At 39.1% G+C, this 16623-nt stretch overlaps 1 protein-coding gene across 1 annotated transcript; it reads left to right on the top strand.

Annotated features, from left to right (window-relative positions):
- The first annotated feature begins 618 nt into the window (after positions 1-618).
- Positions 619-15647, top strand: SRP54 (signal recognition particle 54). The gene is made up of 16 exons (XM_081862827.1): positions 619-824; positions 4866-4975; positions 5307-5398; positions 6665-6749; positions 8451-8555; positions 9381-9447; positions 9532-9589; positions 10490-10640; positions 11773-11921; positions 12385-12485; positions 12603-12689; positions 12835-12908; positions 13067-13175; positions 13414-13584; positions 14312-14407; positions 15193-15647. Exons 2-16 carry the CDS (start codon positions 4898-4900, stop codon positions 15282-15284), a joined length of 1515 nt encoding a protein of 504 aa, XP_081718953.1. The 5' UTR covers positions 619-824; positions 4866-4897; the 3' UTR covers positions 15285-15647.
- Positions 15648-16623: the final 976 nt, after the last annotated feature.

Raw genomic sequence — 16623 nt, 5'->3', positions numbered from 1 at the left:
CTTATTGGGTTTAACAGCGATTTGCATTTAGTTCACACTCGCTTTTTTGATAGCTAGACGCTTGTTTTTTTTAAATAAAAAAACCCCAGCGACCCTTAAGCATAATATAGGTGGTTCGCAAATAAAATTAAAATCCTTAAAGTTCATTCATAAAGATTAAAGCCAGATGACGCACATCAACATTTGATGGGGCAAACCGCTTTCGTTCTCACACTTAAGAGGTCATCATACCATTTCCTTTCTGCTTATTTATTTCATAAAACACATGCACCGCTGGAACGTAAAAAAACAAAACAAAACTTTAAAGCGGTTTATCAAAGACAAAAAGTAAAACTAAGACAAATTTTCAACCCTGCTTTAAAACAAAACAAAATACTAAAACAGATTAGAAGTCTAAAACCCCTGCTGAACAATTGCTCTAAAGCTCCGAATCGAAAGGAAACCTCGCCAACCCCGGCTGCGCCCTACGGGCGTGCAGTACCCTCCCTCCACCTCTGCACTCCCTGGCGCACGCATGGTTTCAATACCCGGACTCATAGTGGGCGGGGTCTTATAAATGCCCCGGAAGCGGAAGTGCGCGCGGGGTGTTTCCCCCCCTTTTTGTGTGAGAGGCTGTTAACTTCGCAAGCTCCGTGTAGTGGTGACGTGACATTCTTCCCGGTTATGCTGGGGGAGACTGGAGGGGACGGTGCTCGTTACCGGTGCTGGGCCTGAGTTAACGGCTTCGTGAGGGCTTCCTGTCGCGCGGCTCTCGTCGCGGGGCCGGGCCGGGCCAGGCCGCCGCCGCTTTAGAGGCAAAAGGAGGGGGGAAGCCGCTGTTCTGGGTGAGTCTTGTGACGGGGCGGGTGGCTGCAGCGCTTGGGTGCGAATAAAAACTTGGCGCTCCTTTCTGGGTTCTGCCCAGCTGTTGCCCTGGATCTCTCCAAACTTCAGGGCTGTGGGCAGCTTGGCTTGGGAGGAGATCGCCGGGTGGTGTCTTGGTGAGGTGAAACTTGCTTTTGCGGCGAGGCCAAAATTCCTCAGTCTGAATCGGGCGAGACAGTTGTTGCTTAAGCCCTCGGCGGCCTTGCTGTATAATCTCGAAGCTTTTCTCCGTATGTAATCCCATATGCTCGTTATTTCTCATTCCGCGCGATGTAGGGCTGTGCTATTACATTCAAAACAGATTCTGAGCCTCCATTCAGATTAACAACGACATAGTTCAAAGGACCACATTCAAAAAAAACCTCCGTGAAAGTGCAAAGTACAACACAAATACTCATTTTTTTAACCAAAAGTATTCAGTTGGGAAATTTGTGTGTGCAGTCGCTTCCCAGTGACCTTTTAAAAATATATAACTCGTGAAATGCAGCAGCTTTTCTTTTATAGAGGTTTAAACCATCTTGAGAAATGTTATATGTGAAGTGGCCCCGAGTTGTTTGGTGTATTTCATCAGCTGTTAAAGTTTTTGAGCTAGTTTCAGTTTTTTTGTTACCTGTGAAATCAATGGCTAGTTCAACTAAAAAAATCCTGTATGTGTGTAGATTATTTAAAACACTTCAATTTTCTATCACATCCGTGACTCCAAGGCAGCTCACAAGACATAATAAAAGCAATCTGTTTACAGTGAAAATAAAAAGTTTAGCCACTGGTAGTGCAGTTGTAAATGAGGTTGCTTATAATTACGCCCCTCTAAGTTTGTTGGAACATACTTTCTACTAAGTGTTTTTAAGATTGTAGTCCAAGAAAATCGTACTGTAAATAGTTCCAGGTCTCCTCCTTTATTCTGGGAACACTTAAGCTCTTTCAGTTTGCAACAGTATGCTAATACTTACCTACTAAAAGTAACAGCCCCATCTTTAGTACCTTTTTGGGAGCTCCAGTGTGGTGCCAGCAGGTGCAACAGAATTTTCCTCCCTCCATATCCAGCCCTCCCTCCATACACACAGTGAGCTCTGGGGCAAGCTGCAGGTGGGGCGGAGAATAAGTTCACAAGCAGACATCCATTGTGTAAGTGGGACACCACAATTAGATATCACATTTGCAGGTATCAGGAAGTGTCAGTCAGCAGGGAACTAAGTCATAAAGAATTATTGTGATCCATGGAGGTTGTTGCTGGTTCTTTTCACTAGAAGGTATAGTGGGTAGGTGCTGAACTAGCTACCTGAAGGTAAAAGTAGAGATGAACTGGGAGCTTTGCTTCCTTCTGCACTGACATATTTTGCCAGTTTAACCATATGTTTCCCTCATGAGTTGAACAAATTAAGATGATCTGCACTAGAGGTAAGGTTGCACATTTTTTTACCTTTCAGTTTCAATTTCTGCTACTGGTGATAAGGGACTCTTAACAAATACTGTTCTGAACTATTGAGGAAATGCAAGTCTTACTGGTTTTTTAACATTTTTGTGGAGTCCATTTCTACTCTCTGGTGAACTTGTGCTCCCTGTCCCCTCCCTAGTGCCAAGATTAAAAGGAAAGTGTGGTTTGGCTCCTTGGTTGCTGAAGCTTGTTATACTCTTTCCTACAAAGGAGGATGGCAGGAGCTTCCTTGGCTGTTTTGAGGCCAATGTGTCTGGAGCACCACAAATGCACAGCCGGACTAAGGCCACAGTTTTTGGCTTATCTAGCAAAACTCTGTAAACAAAGGCTGGTTACCAATCCCAGCCAGTTTTTATGTTTTCTGGTTATACAGTTAGCATAGACTAGTTTCTTTGATTTTTCATAATAAATGTTATTGAAAAGACTTTAAAAACCGCACCAAAATATTGCTTAATTCAAATGGTTAAAAACCCCCGACATTGCTGTGATATATTTTAAATTAAGCAACTAAAATTGAATCAAATTTGTATCTACTTTTATACATAAAAGAAATCAGTTAAAGTAAGATAGTTGCAGTAAACCTAATTTGATGAGTTTGTTTTAGGTTATGAAATGTTTCCCATTATCTCTAATGCCTGCCATTTGAAGCATGATGTTTAGCCTTTAATTAGACAGTCCAAAACAAAGAAGCTTACCTTTGGCTACTATTCCATACACAATAACTTGGGAGTAACTCTTAACTCAATATAGCAAGACTTACTTGTGACAAAATATGCAGATAATTAAGGTAATACAGAATGAAGACGTTGACCTAGTGTGTGGTAGCTGTGAAAATGGCAAATTCCACACCAGGCATAATTATACACACATATAGAAATATTTGGTGTGATCACATTTGAAACACTGCGTACAGTTCTGCTTGCCTCACTTCAAAATGGATATTGTAGAACTGGAAAAGTTTTGAAACAAAAACAAGAGGATGGAGCAACTCCCCTATGAAGAAAGGCTGCGGTACATGAGACTTTTTGGTTTAGAGAAAAGGCAGGCAAGAGGTGACATGATAGTTTATAAAATGATGCATCAGCTAGAGAAAATGGATAGAAAAAAGTTTTTCTGCCTCTCTGATAATACTAGAACTTGTTGATATTAAAGGAAGCTGAATATTGGAAGATTCAGGACAGGTAAAAGAAATTACGGCCTCATGCAGCACATAGTTAATCTATGGAACTTACTCTCACATGAGGAAGTGATGACCAACTTGGATGGCCTTAAAGGAGAATGAGAGAAATTCATGAAATATAAGGGTATCAGTTGCTACTAGCCTTGATGGGAACAATAATGCTTCTGAATACCAGTTGCTGGAAACTGCAGGAAGGGAGAGTCCTCGTTTATGGATTTTCCACAAGCAGCTGTTTGGCTACTGTGGGAACAGGATGCTGGACCAGATGGGGAATTGGCCCGATCCAACAAGTACTTACGTTCTTTGGCATGAGTAATTTGATTGCTCAGGTTAATTTGTGGGTTGTGTTAACTTACGATTCCTTTACTCTTGAAAATTGATACAGCTGTAACATTGGGCTTTGCCAGTAGTAGATTTGAATACTTGATGCATAATCCAGAACTTGTTTAAGCATTCTTCATTCCCATAGGAAAATATGCTATTACCTTTCTCACAGCTTGTATCCATAGTCCATCATTTATCTAGTAAAGCAGAGTAACCTAGATAGCTTTCATTGTTTCCTTTCTTAAGATTTGATTCCTCTCACATTACCTGTCCTCAGAAATGAATATAGTCTTTTAGCTGAGGCACAACGCAGGTTGGGGTCCAAAGAACTGCATTTATTCCTGTGTGCCCACAAAGGCTTTAGGTATGTTTCTGCAATAGCATTTCCTAATGCTGCAAACAACTTTTGAAATAGAGGAAGCTCTCAGAGTAGTCGGATCTTTATGCAGTTCAGGTGGGGGCCTGCTGTTGAAAGGAAAGATACAAATCCCACTTGAATATGATCACAAATCTGTTTTTTAAAGAATACTAGTTGACATTGAAAAAAAATAGTTAGAAAATGTTCGAGAAAGTTAAATGCATTTCAAATGTGCGCTACAGTCCCATCCATGTATATTCAGAATTCAGCCTAATTGATTTCAGTGGGACTTGCAAGTGTGTATAGGTTTGCAGTCTAAATGTTCTTGATCTGGTGATTATGGAAGGTTTATCTTTTGACAAAAGGAAGCTTAGGAAACTCAACAGAACTTGTCTTTCTTTGCAGCTATAAATTTTATATAAACATTGAAGCATTAAATATTTGAATAATTTAACATGCAAAATATGATGGCTGTAATTGTTCAACATGTTAACTCTATGAAAAAATCAAAATATATTAGTGAGAACAATTTTCAGAGCATGTTTCTATCTCAGTACCTTGTTGATTAGCTTTGTTCTTTTGTACCACACCTTTTAAAAAATCTTCATGTGCTACTTCTAATTTTTTTTTTATGTTCATAATACTGAAAGTTTAGTTCTCACGAGGGACAATATGTCATTGATATTTTAATGTTTCTTTTACAGATCATATTTGAGTTGTCTTTGAAGTTGCCAAAATGGTTTTAGCAGATCTTGGGAGAAAAATAACCTCAGCATTGCGCTCTCTGAGCAATGCTACAATTATCAATGAAGAGGTACGTAGCATTTCCATATGTGTTGTAATGATGATAGTTAACTAGAAGGTAAGAATTATCTCTTCACAATCAAATTTGGCTTTGGAAGAAAATGGCCCAAGCTTAAAGTAATAAGGTTAAATTTGTACATACTATATCATGAAACATGTGAGAGCTGCTTAAAACATACTGTGTGGCAGTTGTGGCAACTAATTAACTGAGACTTAATTTGTATTGTTGGAATGGTTGAACGACAACTTTCTACTACAAATGTAATTTACTTTGAAATACTGGATTAACAAAATTCAGGACGTTAACATTTTCTGAATTGTCTTTGTTTTCTCCTTACAAGGTTTTAAATGCTATGTTAAAAGAAGTATGTACAGCATTACTGGAAGCTGATGTCAACATTAAGTTAGTGAAACAACTGAGAGAAAATGTCAAGTAAGTGATCCAACCAAGATAACATAAAGATGTACAATTTTCTGCAGTGATTATCTTTGCTTGCTTGTGTCTTGAGAGAGCCATGGGTGACTTCTTCATACTACTTAATTAATACCCAACTTAAATCAGTTCAATTTCTAGTTTCAGAGGAATAACTGATGTCTCAATAAGTGCTCTTCTGACATAGCTTATCTGCCCCACACAAATCGAAGTACAATCATTGTAAAAATATGGGGTATTATACAACTCTGCCCATATGCAAATGGAATAGACTTCCTCTTGTGCAACAATACTTCTCCATCCTCTCCTCCCAGCAGTGCACCCTCAAAATCTGCTCCAGAGAGTTGGGGGTGATGAGCCTCCAGGGCAGATTTAGAATGTGAGTATATGGCTGCAGAGGTGGTGCTAGGGAGAAGTCTTGTTCCACAAGTAGAAGTTTGCCTGTTGAATTCTGCCTGTAGTAACTCTGTTATAAGTAGTCCTAACATCCAGGACCTTCAGAATAATACAAGATACAGCACTTCTATAACAAATTGATTGCTCGGAGGGAAGGGTAGGAGACATGAGTAGCTGTATGTACTTCTGGGCAAGCTGCCAAGACCGAACTGAAATAGCAAGCTGGAATCCTGCTTGCAATGAAATTTACTTGGTGCATGGAATACGTATGAGTGACATATGAAAGGTGTTAGTTGTTTTATATGTGGATGAGCAAAACACTATTCTGAATACACAAATGTTTTTGCCCAAAAGTATACTATATTGATTATCTGTCCATCTTTACTTGATTAACATTAACATTGTTGTTCTGTTATTTATTATATTTGTTATCCACAAAGCGACATGCATTCAAGCCAGTTCAAATAAACACAAATAATGAAAATCTAAAAACAGTTACAGTATATGGATAAAGCATAGGCCTTACAGATCCCACCCCACAAAAAAGGGTCAAAAAGGCCTGAAAATGAGTAAAGAGGAAAGTCTTTGCCTATGCCTAAAAATAGATAAACATGACACCAGGCATGCCTCCCTGTAAAAGCCGCCACTGAGAAGGCCTGTTCTTATGTTGCCATTCTTCATGCCTCCTGCAGAGTGGGCACATGATGAGCAGCTGTTACTGAAAATTGTAGGGAGAGGGGGTCTTTGAGTAAGTTTGATAACTCCATGCTCCTAAGCATGCTCTTGGATGCAATTCCCATTGAATTTAACATAACATTTCTGTTGTATTGCTTTTGATCTTGTATTGCTTATTTTCTGTTTGAACTATAGATCTGCTATTGATCTTGAAGAAATGGCTTCTGGCCTAAATAAAAGGAAAATGATTCAACATGCTGTCTTTAAAGAACTTGTTAAGGTAAAATATATTAAATAGTAGTACACTTGGTTTTTCTAATCCATATGTTGCTTGTTTTAATACAGCCTAGCACTCAAGGTTTCCTTCTTTTTTTGATCAAACATTCCTTGTTTCTACCTCACATTCTCATATGAAGGTTGTTGCCACATTTCTATATGAATATTGAGTGACCATTGCCATTCTAATTGTAGGTATGTGCAATCTCGCTAAGACATTGTCAGGGGACTGCCATCGGAACAGGGGAGGGGGGCAGGGGAATACAGAGAGCCTCCAAGGCTTCTGAGGAGCAGCTCCTCGCCCAGCGGTGGGGAAAGCCACACCTCTAGTGGAGCAGAGAGGGAAGGGGGCAGCCAAGCAAGGAGAGGGCTCGAAGATGCTGCTGGGAGGCAGGCACGCCACTTCCGTTGCTCAGCCTGCGCAGGGGTGAAATGCAAGGAGGGGAGGCGGAGATTTGGGGTGTCTTAAGTTTTTATTGTGGGGGAGAAGCCAGAAGAGGCCACTCCCGGATTCTGCAAGTGACTAAGACGGACATGAACTTGTTGGTTCTGCACTGTAAATAGTTTGCACCAATGAAACCTGTAAAAAACAGGTCGGAGTTCTGCCTGGTTACTCATGAGCAACCACCACCCGCATCTGACAGACATTAAACAACAATGGTTATGGGACATCTTTATACTACAATGCAGATTTTATTCTTACTCATTTTACATATTTCTTTCTACTGCAGAAGCTATAATCTTAAGCATTGTGTTACATGGGTTGCAATAATCTGTTGAGTGGAGTAGCTTGTTAGCCAGCATTGGCGACATCTTTATACCCTTTATACAGTTGACAGTGGCTCAAATTAATACCAAACCAAAGTTTGTGCTACCTCCGTTTTAGTGTGGTGGTTATATTGACAAAACTGTAGTTACAGCAATTGCTCTGCTTCTGGAGTCTATTGTGCACAGAAGCAACAGTGCTTAGCAGATGCGGAGGAAAGACAAATGGTTCTAATCAGTGGCTTGCCTGCACATTTGGGAGCTGAAATTATGGCTGGTTGACTTCCAGACTATGATTAGCTTGAACTGTGATTAAGTGTGATGTCCAAAAGGAGCAATGGTGTAGTTTAAATGAATAACTGGATTTTATACCAATTGTATAGCTAGAATACCCCAGTTGAGAGTACTGCAAAAGCAGGTGTATGTGCTGTTCACCTGACTTCACAGTGGGGTGATGATTGTAGGGACATTAGTGCACCATGCTTGCAAAGAAACACTGCTTCAAAGACTTCAAGCCCGTTTTCTCCAGGGATTGGTGGTGTGTTAGTCTCACAGCTGATCCTGCTGTGTCTCCACCATCTCTGCATGTGATGTCATATATGAGGAGCAAGTGGGGAATGTGACCTTGTGGGAGAAATTGGGACCTGTGCTGGGCCAGAGTTTACCCACCCCTGTCTTAATGACTGTAAGGATGGTCTTGTTAAACTTGTTCACTGGCACTGGTTTGTATCACTGCTACGTAATTGGAGGGGTTTTGAGTGGCACAGAACTGGGCAATGTTACCATTTACCGTTGTTTTACTTTGATTTCCAAGAAAGCATCCATGATGCTGGAAAAATATATTAAATCTTCAAGCAAAACTGCACACTGAAAATCTTATGTGTTACTGTCATTCTGAAGCTTTGCTTCGTAGCACACATGTATACTTTTTGCTTTATAGCTCGTAGATCCTGGAGTAAAAGCCTGGACACCAACAAAAGGAAAACAGAATATCATAATGTTTGTAGGGCTGCAAGGAAGTGGCAAAACAACATCATGTTCAAAGGTAACTTGCATTCTTCATAATATTTAATATAGACTGCTTGCTTTCAGATAGACATTTGTGACTATGAACAAAACTGAACTAAATTTTAGGGGTGCATTGAGGTGTTACGAGGCAAAATCTTTCTTGTATAAAGAATTTGCCACAGATAGATCTCTGGGACTTGGAGCTTAACTACTTTTGATTGAATCTAGACCTTCTGGTCCATGAACAGAAAGGCTTCTTTCATTTCCAAAAGGAATGTTGATCCAGTGGAAGCTGCTTCTTGAAGAGGGAAAGACATGACATTCATCAGTTTCCAACATCTCTTTGCAGCCACTAGCATGACTATTACCATTTAAGAAGGTCTCTTAGCACTGGAGTGGCATCTAGTTAGTGTGTTCCTCTCTGGTCAAGGATGGATCTAATCCTATCATTGCAGGAGATCATAAAATGAAGGTCACTTTTGTTGTCCTTTTATAGAGTCTACATCTTGTACATAGCCATACCTTGACAAGACTTGAAAATAGTGGCATATAGTGCAAGCCACCTGTCACTGCATGACAGTAAAACTTCACTGTAAATGTCATATAAAGGCAGCATAACCCGTATCTTCTGCAGCTCAGTATTCTGCCCTAAGAGCTTACAAATGTAAGCAAGTCTGAAATGAAAGAACCTTACTGTTCTCATGCACCATATTGATTAGCTTTAATTGCTTTTGTGCCACAAGGCCCATTTTGGTCTTCCTATTGGGCACTGAAAACTAATGAAAACATGATGTAATGTTCTTGAGAGTTCTTAATACTAAACTTGACACTATCATTACATCTTTGGATTTTTTATTAACAGTTGGCATACTACTACCAGAGGAAAGGCTGGAAGACATGCTTGATATGTGCAGATACTTACAGAGCCGGTAAAATACTTTCCCCCCAGCGATTTCATTTTCACTAGATGTGCATATTCTACATGGCTAACAAATACTGTCTGAATTCTACAGGTGCTTTTGACCAGTTAAAACAGAACGCAACAAAAGCAAGAATTCCATTCTACGGCAGGTATGTATCTTTAACTAAGATCTGTTGCAAAAATTATGAAATGATATTTGAAGAACAATATTAGTCAATGTGCTGCCCCCAAGATGAAGTTGTTTCAAACTCCCATCACCCCTGACCCTTGGCTATGTTGGCTGAGGCTGATGGCCACAACATCTGGAGGGCATTATATATATATAGAGAGAGAGAGAGAGAGAGAGCGTGCTAGAATTTAACTATTTCACTCTTTCTGATTTTTAAAGTACTTCTCATGGCTGTGAGAGAAGCTTCGTAACTTGGAATCAATGTCTTACATCCAGAAGGAAGTCAGTTGGGGTTTCAGTAACAGGACCTTAGCCTAACTTTGTTTCCAAGCCTGCGTTCATTGCACTGGCACTCATAGTGCACCCAGTGTGCTCGTTCCTTTTCCTCTACTGTTACAGGCTGAAATTTAAAGTGTGTGTGCATTTGTGTGTTGGGGTGGGGATTGTAAACCAGTCAATAACTTGCTTTGGAAATGCGTTTGAAAACATTTGATTGTGCACAGAAAATTTGCAGACTCTTAGTGTCATAGGAAATAGTCTAGAATAGCAGTGGTTGGTGAAGCAGTTCGCGTGTGGAAGCAGTGAGCTGCTTCAGTGAGGCAGTGAAGGGCCAAAGAAGCCCTTCCTTACTAAGTGTTGGGCTGTGTCAGCACCATGCAAGCAGGCTGCTGATAGCAACAGTTTATGCTGTCTGCTTGACAACTACATACTTGCACTGTGGCTGCTGGGACACCTGCTGACTATAGGAAGGAGGAACTCTTCCCCCTCCCCTTAATTGCACACAGTGATAGGGGTGTTTCCTGTCAGAGAACCATCTCGTTGAAATCTGCTTGGTAACATTGTCCATGTAACTGAAGCATGTGTGTTCCTGTTGGAACAGTTACACAGAAATGGATCCTGTGATCATTGCATCAGAAGGTGTTGAAAAATTTAAGAATGAAAACTTTGAAATAATAATTGTCGATACAAGTGGTCGTCACAAGCAGGAAGACTCACTCTTTGAAGAAATGTTACAAGTTGCCAATGCCATAGTAAGTATTGTACACAATAGCTTTAGTTTTGACAACCGTGCTGAAATTAGTCGTGCTGAAATCCTGAAGTACGTACTGCCTTATCAAAATGAATCCCTAGATTCAGTGGGGCTTACTCTTTAGTAAGTGTGCACAGGATTGCAAATTTGGGTCTGTGCATAACATAGGGCAAATGATCATGAACAATTTTTGCTTTTTGGGTCAGGGACTGTTTTGAAGGGCCCAACTCAAAGTGCTGGTTTTGAGCTATAAAGCTTTAAATGGCCCAGGGCCACAATATTTCAAGGACTGCCTCTTTCCATATGAACCTACCCGGACCTTGAGATCAATTTCTGAGGCCCTTCTTCAATGTGCCTTCTCCACAAGAGGTCCGGAGAGTGGCAATACAAGAATGGGTCTTCTCTGCAGTGGCTCCCTGTCTGTGGAATGCTCTCCCCAGGGAAGTTCGCCTGGCGCCTTCATTATACACCTTTAGGTGCCAGGCAAAAACGTTCCTCTTTAACCAGGCCTTTGGTTGATTGATATCCTATGCCCTTTTAAAATGTGTTGGAGGGTTATTGGGTTGCTTTTGTTTTTATTTTGATTAAATATTTTGTGGTTTTATATTTTGATTTTATCCTGTGAACCGCCCTGAGGCTGGATATAGGACAGTATGCAAATTTAATAAATAGTATTAATTGAAGGAGTCATAAAATTGAGTCCCTCAACTTGGTCTCTCTTTGATGATCCAGATCTAATACAGAGCTAAATAGACTGATGCTGGGCTATATTTATGCAGACTATTACCGATAAGTCTGGTATATGTTGCAGATGCATGATTTTAATGGCAAAATAATCCTATTAGTCATGCTGAACTAGCTTTTGAGGGCACTGTAAACCTTCCAACTTTTAAAAGTTCAAAATTTTAGGAAATCTTAAACTGGGCCTCCATATTAAAATTAAGATCGGAATAATTATTGGTTATAAGTAATTATTAGCATTGTGTAGTACTGCAAATGATTTGTCTTCTCCTTTGATAACATGCAAAAATGGTAAAACACTTTCCTGCGTGTTTTCTTTATACTTGCTGATATAAAAGCAGTTGGAAAGAGAGAAATTAATTGTTTGCTCTTACTTGTGTAAATACTTACAGCAACCAGACAATATTGTTTATGTGATGGATGCCTCTATTGGTCAAGCCTGTGAAGCTCAAGCAAAGGCTTTCAAAGATAAAGTTGATGTTGCTTCTGTGATTGTAACAAAACTGGATGGCCATGCAAAGGGAGGTGGAGCACTCAGTGCGTAAGTATATTTTCACTTAATTATGGAACTAAGTAGCACTGCAGTGACTGTAAATAGCTGAGTACAGTAAAACTGTTCAGAAAGTAATGCTAATCCTTTGCTTTGGTGATATTATTTTGAAGAACCTTATTTTCCCTCAAGGGGAAATAAATCATTGAGTAATTGCCACTTCTTGTTACATTGGGGTGTGCATGTTTGGCTCTGTGCTAAACTGTCTCTAATAAGGTGGAATCCATTTTTCAAGCAGCAGAATCCAGTGACTTAAGTATTGTGATGAGGCTACTTTACCTATTCTTTAAGCATAAATAAATTTAAGTAGGTTTATGCTGTATCTACTGTGATTTGGCTCACAATTTTTAACGTTTTTCAAATTCAGAATGATAAATTTTATTTAAAATCCATCTTGCACACTAGAATGCTCTGTGTTGAATTGACTTACAGTTGACTTTGTCCTTCATTGCAGAGTGGCTGCCACTAAAAGTCCAATCATTTTTATTGGTACTGGAGAACATATAGATGACTTTGAACCTTTTAAAACACAACCCTTCATCAGCAAGCTTCTTGGTATGTATTAATTGCCGATAGAACCCAAAAAACCCTCTCTAAAAATATATTCTTCAGTGTTTAAAAATCTCATATGGTTTTTATTTTAGCTCCTGAAGATGCCTTTTTGTATTACAGGTATGGGAGATATTGAAGGACTGATAGATAAAGTAAATGAATTGAAATTGGATGACAATGAGGCACTCATAGAGAAATTAAAACATGGTAAGCTGTGCCAAAAGTATTACTAATACGCTGTGTAACAGCTCAAAACACCTATTCATAAGTGTGTTTTGAATGACTGAGTGTAGCAACCTAATTTTTTTAATGTAACTATTTATCGTTGACTCCCACTTCTTTTGCTCTTCAGGTCAATTTACTTTAAGAGATATGTATGAACAGTTCCAAAACATTATGAAAATGGGGCCCTTCAGTCAAATCCTGGTAACTATGGCTGAAACTTGTTTTCTTTTGCAGTCTGATAAGATTCTTTTTTCTCCTGAGTTCAGAAAATTCTGCACTAAAACATTAAAATTCAGTCTGAACTAAAATGCTACATATATTTGAAAATGGCATTTCATATTTACTTATAATTGTTGTAGGGTATGATCCCAGGTTTCGGAACAGATTTTATGAGTAAAGGCAACGAACAGGAATCAATGGCAAGGCTAAAGAAACTGATGACAATAATGGACAGTATGAATGATCAAGGTAAAGTTTCTTGCAGTTGAGCAACTGAGTGACCGATGTGTTGAAGTGTACTTACTACATTGTCAGAATAAAAGCCTAAATGAATTATACCTAATCTTTACTGTTTATAAAACTAAAATACCAAGCTATTAGTATAGAATGTTGAGTGGTTGCCCTTCTAAAAAACCTGTAATTGACTCATCAGCATTTTAACAGTGCACAATAAATTGTTTATTTTCCCATGGCTTCTCTAATGTAGAACTTGATAGTACAGACGGGGCCAAAGTTTTCAGTAAACAACCAGGAAGAATCCAAAGAGTAGCAAGAGGTTCTGGTGTTTCAACTAGAGATGTTCAAGAACTCCTGACACAGTACACAAAATTTGCACAAATGGTGAAAAAGATGGGAGGCATAAAAGGACTTTTCAAAGGTGAGAATAATTACAGTTGCATGGCTTTCATGTTCTCCAATTTAATCAGTTGCATAACTTTAGAAGCCCCAATTCTGGACCAATTGTAAAAACAAATAATGTTTTGTGCTTATGAATTCCCATGTTAAAAATAGATTACATGAGCATCGCCGTGTAGAGAAGCTGTATGTAAATTTGGTTTTAAAACATCAGTTTCATAGACATGTCCTGAAAAAGACACAAACAGTATTTTTCTACTTCCCTTGGAATCGAACTAGAGAATTGTGTTTGACCCTGTTTAAGAGATGAAGCTGAAACGTGGTAGAGATAATAGGTCTTGCTTGTCTCTCTGAAAAGAAAGCAGACTTTTCTAATTAGACTATGATTCATTGTTTTGTTTAATAAATTTGTATACCAACCTGCAGCCAAAGATCACAGGGCAGTTCACCGATAATGTCTTGGATTCAAATGCCATATTTTTCCATGCTGTGGAGGCTCAATGTGAAAAGGAGCAATCTATAGACAATCAAATAAGTTTTAATAGTATTGTACAAGCCAGACAGTCAATCCAGTTCTCTAGAGTGAATAAGCATGATTTCTAGCAAAATTGAGATTACTGACTTTTCTTGTGCTTATCTCTAAAATACACAACTGCCAGCACACTAAGAGGATAAATACCATGTAATGTTTCTGATGGGTTTGTCATTTCCCTTTCCCCTTCTCCTGTTTCCCCCCCCCCCCCTTTAAGGAGGTGATATGTCAAAGAACGTAAATCCATCCCAGATGGCAAAATTGAACCAACAGATGGCAAAGATGATGGATCCCAGAGTTCTTCATCATATGGGTAATTGTTATTCTCCCCCCCCCCCCGCTTACTGTAGGAGGCTAACAAAATAGGTACATCATGTACAGTAATTTAACAACTATTTTAATTCTCATAATTTCACATTGTCCAATGCTGAAGTCTAACTTGCTTTGGAAAGCAACTATCTTGACAAGAATTCTAAAGTACTTACACGCCTATGGTTATGTGGTTATGTTTCAAAATTTAAAGGACAGTTCAATTGTTGTTGCCAAATTTCAGTTTCTCTGCAGAAGGAATGATGGAAATTATCTATCAGTAGCATATTGGTGCCGGATATCAGTGCTGAGGACACCTTGTGGGGTTCAAACAGTTTGAAACTGAATTTTTCCTCTTAAAACAAATTGGAGCAGGAGTAAACAGCTATTGCCTTCCATAAATTTTTAATAGAGCTCAAGTACTTTAGCAACTGTTAAATGAGAGCTTGTGCTACCAGCATTAGCACACACCTATGCTTAATACACTTTGTTCTGTTCTGTCAAAGCTATCCCTTCCATGCTGTATGCCCTGTGGAATCTTCATTCTTTTTTGTCTTTGAAGAGCAATAGATATCACAGCATGCTATGAAAAGTCGCCTGTTTGCAATATGACACAAAGGGCTTCTGTTGGATAAATGCTAGCCAAAAGTTACATTGCACACACTGAACTAATTGTGCAACTCTTTGGATTCCAGTTGACTGGTTCTTATATAAATGTTCCATCTTACTAGGCTTCTTCCAAACTGTAATGTTGAAGTGTCCATATTTAATATTCCTCTTTTATTCCAGGTGGCATGGCAGGACTGCAGTCAATGATGCGGCAGTTTCAACAAGGTGCTGCTGGAAATATGAAAGGCATGATGGGATTCAATAACATGTAAAAAGCCTTAATAAACTGACTTGATTAACCATTTGCTGGAACATCACTAAAAGAATGAGATCTCCTTTTTTTACAGTGAAGGAGAATGTTAATGCAACAAGTGATGCTTTTGAAACTTCAATCTGAGAGTTTCTAGATTTATTTCTAGAAAGTGGTTATATTTTTGCTTAAATTGGTTCTTTTCTGTTTTAATTTTGATGTTACATGGAGAATTAAGTTAAAAATCAAATCATGTACAAATTTAATATTTAGAGGAACTTTTTAATTGCCTCATGGCAGCCGTTATATTTGTAAACAATTCAGAACTTTGGTTAATACCAATATGTCACAAATATACTGTAAAATAAAGTGGTTGTAAATTTAAGAGTGGGGGTTTCTTTGTGACTTTGCACTGGGCTTCAGAAGTAAGCTGCTTGTAAGGGAAGCATTGCCAGTGTTAACTTTAGAGTGTATTGAAGTGTTCCTGGATGGCTTTTCTTGATTCAAATATTTACTTTGGACAAAGATTGCTCAATGGAGAGATTCTGTCTGGAACCGAATCTCTACTATTTTTCCAGTTCTGTGTAACAGATCCAAGAACTTTCCAAAATGTCAAGAGCCATGTCACCTAGAAACGTTGATGTGTCTCGTTCACTTTGGCATTCTTTTGGAGGTAACTACTTTCCCAATTGATATTTCATGCTACCTTTTCCAGAGCTTTTCTCACTGGCATCTTAAGGCCCCAAACCAATTATAGACAAAGATCTAATAATGCTTGTGTACCTCTCAAAGCTGCTTTTTCTTTCAGAGGCGGCTTCAATTTTCTGAACCAACTGGTTAAAATGGTGGGAGGCTTCCCATAGGTGGGGGTTGGGGCAAAGCAAATGTGTGGCACTCGAGGGCCTGCGCTAGTTAAGCTCTACATAATCAAAGTGCTGATCAACCGGTTTTTAAGTCCATTAACAAGCCTCATTACTATATTCAGTTAATTTGAAGTACAATCTCAGAGCCTAACTACCAAGCTAATTATACTAATACCTGGATAGATGTTGTCTATCAACACCCTGCCTTAGATACAGAGATTCACGCATGAGCAGGCACCACTTTTAGCTTGGTGGTCCTGCTGGGTTGCTCCAAGTCCCCTGACTGGCTGTAGCCCCCTGTGCCTCATTCCATATATTTTCAGAGGATCCATCAATCCTTAGAAGTGGGTTTTAGACTGCATAGGGGTCTGCTGTATAGGAGGGGGTCAATAAAGCCCCACGATCTCTAAATTAGCACATTTTCAGATTTTTAAAATAAAGAGCTAAGTGATTTTATGTCACTTTTTCCATGGACTATGCTGCATAACCTACTAATTT

This window comes from Podarcis erhardii, assembly GCF_964252035.2.
Source record: "Podarcis erhardii genome assembly, chromosome: 1".
NCBI classification, from domain to species: domain Eukaryota; kingdom Metazoa; phylum Chordata; class Lepidosauria; order Squamata; family Lacertidae; genus Podarcis; species Podarcis erhardii.
Note: the sequence above shows the minus strand (reverse complement) of the source record. Positions and strands in the feature narration are given on the sequence as shown.

Bases quoted from the DNA above. Each gene is read 5' to 3' on its own strand.
- SRP54 (XM_081862827.1), top strand. From the start codon at position 4,898: ATGGTTTTAGCAGATCTTGGGAGAAAAATAACCTCAGCATTGCGCTCT. The intron at 8,556-9,380 runs GTAACTTGCATT...TTTTATTAACAG, and splicing joins AAACAACATCATGTTCAAAG to TTGGCATACTACTACCAGAG. The intron at 9,590-10,489 runs GTATGTATCTTT...CTGTTGGAACAG, and splicing joins AGAATTCCATTCTACGGCAG to TTACACAGAAATGGATCCTG.